The sequence below is a fragment of the Nematolebias whitei genome, chromosome 9 (genome assembly GCF_014905685.2).
Source record: "Nematolebias whitei isolate Nwh7 chromosome 9, NemWhi1, whole genome shotgun sequence".
NCBI classification, from domain to species: domain Eukaryota; kingdom Metazoa; phylum Chordata; class Actinopteri; order Cyprinodontiformes; family Rivulidae; genus Nematolebias; species Nematolebias whitei.
This window is the reverse complement of record NC_056506.1, coordinates 25009520-25010783: the sequence shown is the minus strand read 5'-3', so window position 1 is coordinate 25010783 and position 1264 is coordinate 25009520. Positions and strand designations below refer to the sequence as shown.

The 1264-nt window shown below is 48.7% G+C and overlaps 1 protein-coding gene across 1 annotated transcript; it reads left to right on the top strand.

Annotated features, from left to right (window-relative positions):
• The first annotated feature begins 298 nt into the window (after window positions 1-298).
• On the top strand, window positions 299-994 carry tmem125b (transmembrane protein 125b). Its single transcript, XM_037681587.1, has one exon. The coding sequence runs from the start codon at window positions 299-301 to the stop codon at window positions 992-994; it is 696 nt and encodes a 231-aa protein (XP_037537515.1).
• The last annotated feature ends 270 nt before the right edge of the window (window positions 995-1264 follow it).

Sequence of the window (1264 nt, the reverse complement as noted above, 5' to 3'; positions counted from 1 at the left end):
TGGATCAACCATGTAAGACACTTGGACCACTAGAAGCTCCTTCTGCAAGCAGACCTGTTTCTCTTCTGAAGAATGAAACAAAGCCATGACTTGATGGATCTTTCAGCCCACTGTAATGCTTCGATCCACGATGCTTGATGTAAGGTAGAGGGATGGACAGCAGCATTATTCTGTAACTATAAGTAAGTTAACAAAACCTCTCTTTTACTATGATTGAGTTAAAGAGAACATTTTAATTCTGTTAATTGTCTGTACATTGAAGGTCTCACCCTGTCTTTACCCTGAGTGGTGACCTGCCATGCCTGAGATGCAGACCTTCTATTACACCATCCATCATCCCTCTGGACTCTACCTGGAACACACTCTTGCACAGCAACGTCTCCTTGAAGACCAAGTAGAGTTATGGTGGTTCGGGGAGCCACGGCAGTCCTTGTTCTGTTACTGCGCCTCTGTGAGCCTCATACTGGGGTTGGGCTTTGGTGGCGTGGGCCTTCTGTCCACCACCACAACCAGCCTGTCTGGGGAATGGCGTCTCGGGGTGGGCACCACCCTCTGTTTCTTGGCCCTGGCTATTTTGCTCAAGCAGCTCCTCAGCTCTGCCATCCAGGACATGAACTGTGTGCACAGCCAGCATCAGATTGAGCAGTTGAGGAGCGGTGGGAGAGCTGACCCAGCACTGATTTTAGCTGTGGGGTTGGCGGTGACGCTGTGTGGGATGGTGCTGCTCTTTATGGCTACAGTTGGCAGCCAGCGTCATGACAGCAGAGAAATGCTGGTGTTTGGTATGATACTGCTGGCTGCTGGTGCAGGCATGTCACTGGCTATAGTGGGCTACAGTGTGGGGGTGCACCTCAAGAAGAGAAGGGAACAAAGAAGGAGAAGGTGGAGGAGAGCGAGGATGATGGGGAGTCGACCTGTCCGAGTGTTCAGTGTAGGTGGACAGATAAATCCGGCCAGAGGAGTCACTTCTGCCAGCAGAACTAGCTTTCTCTGAATGACAGAAAAAACACTTTACATATTTCCTGTCACTACAGATCCTGTCTAGTCTGTGTCAAAGAATCATGTTATTTAGTGTAATAGTAGCATTGGATCTAGTGCTTTTCTGTTCGTCATCAATGTGTGCTGCAGCATGGCAGCACTGATTAGAGCTCTGGTTTGACTCACACTTTTTTTTGCTCATTGTTGCTTTTGTTTTGACGTTTTACACCTGAACTGCACTCCCACAGGCATGAACACGACACACTTTTGGAGTTGCGATCGTCAG

What these genes read in the sequence shown, in the direction of transcription:
- tmem125b (XM_037681587.1), top strand. Translation starts at nt 299, where the DNA reads ATGCCTGAGATGCAGACCTTCTATTACACCATCCATCATCCCTCTGGA.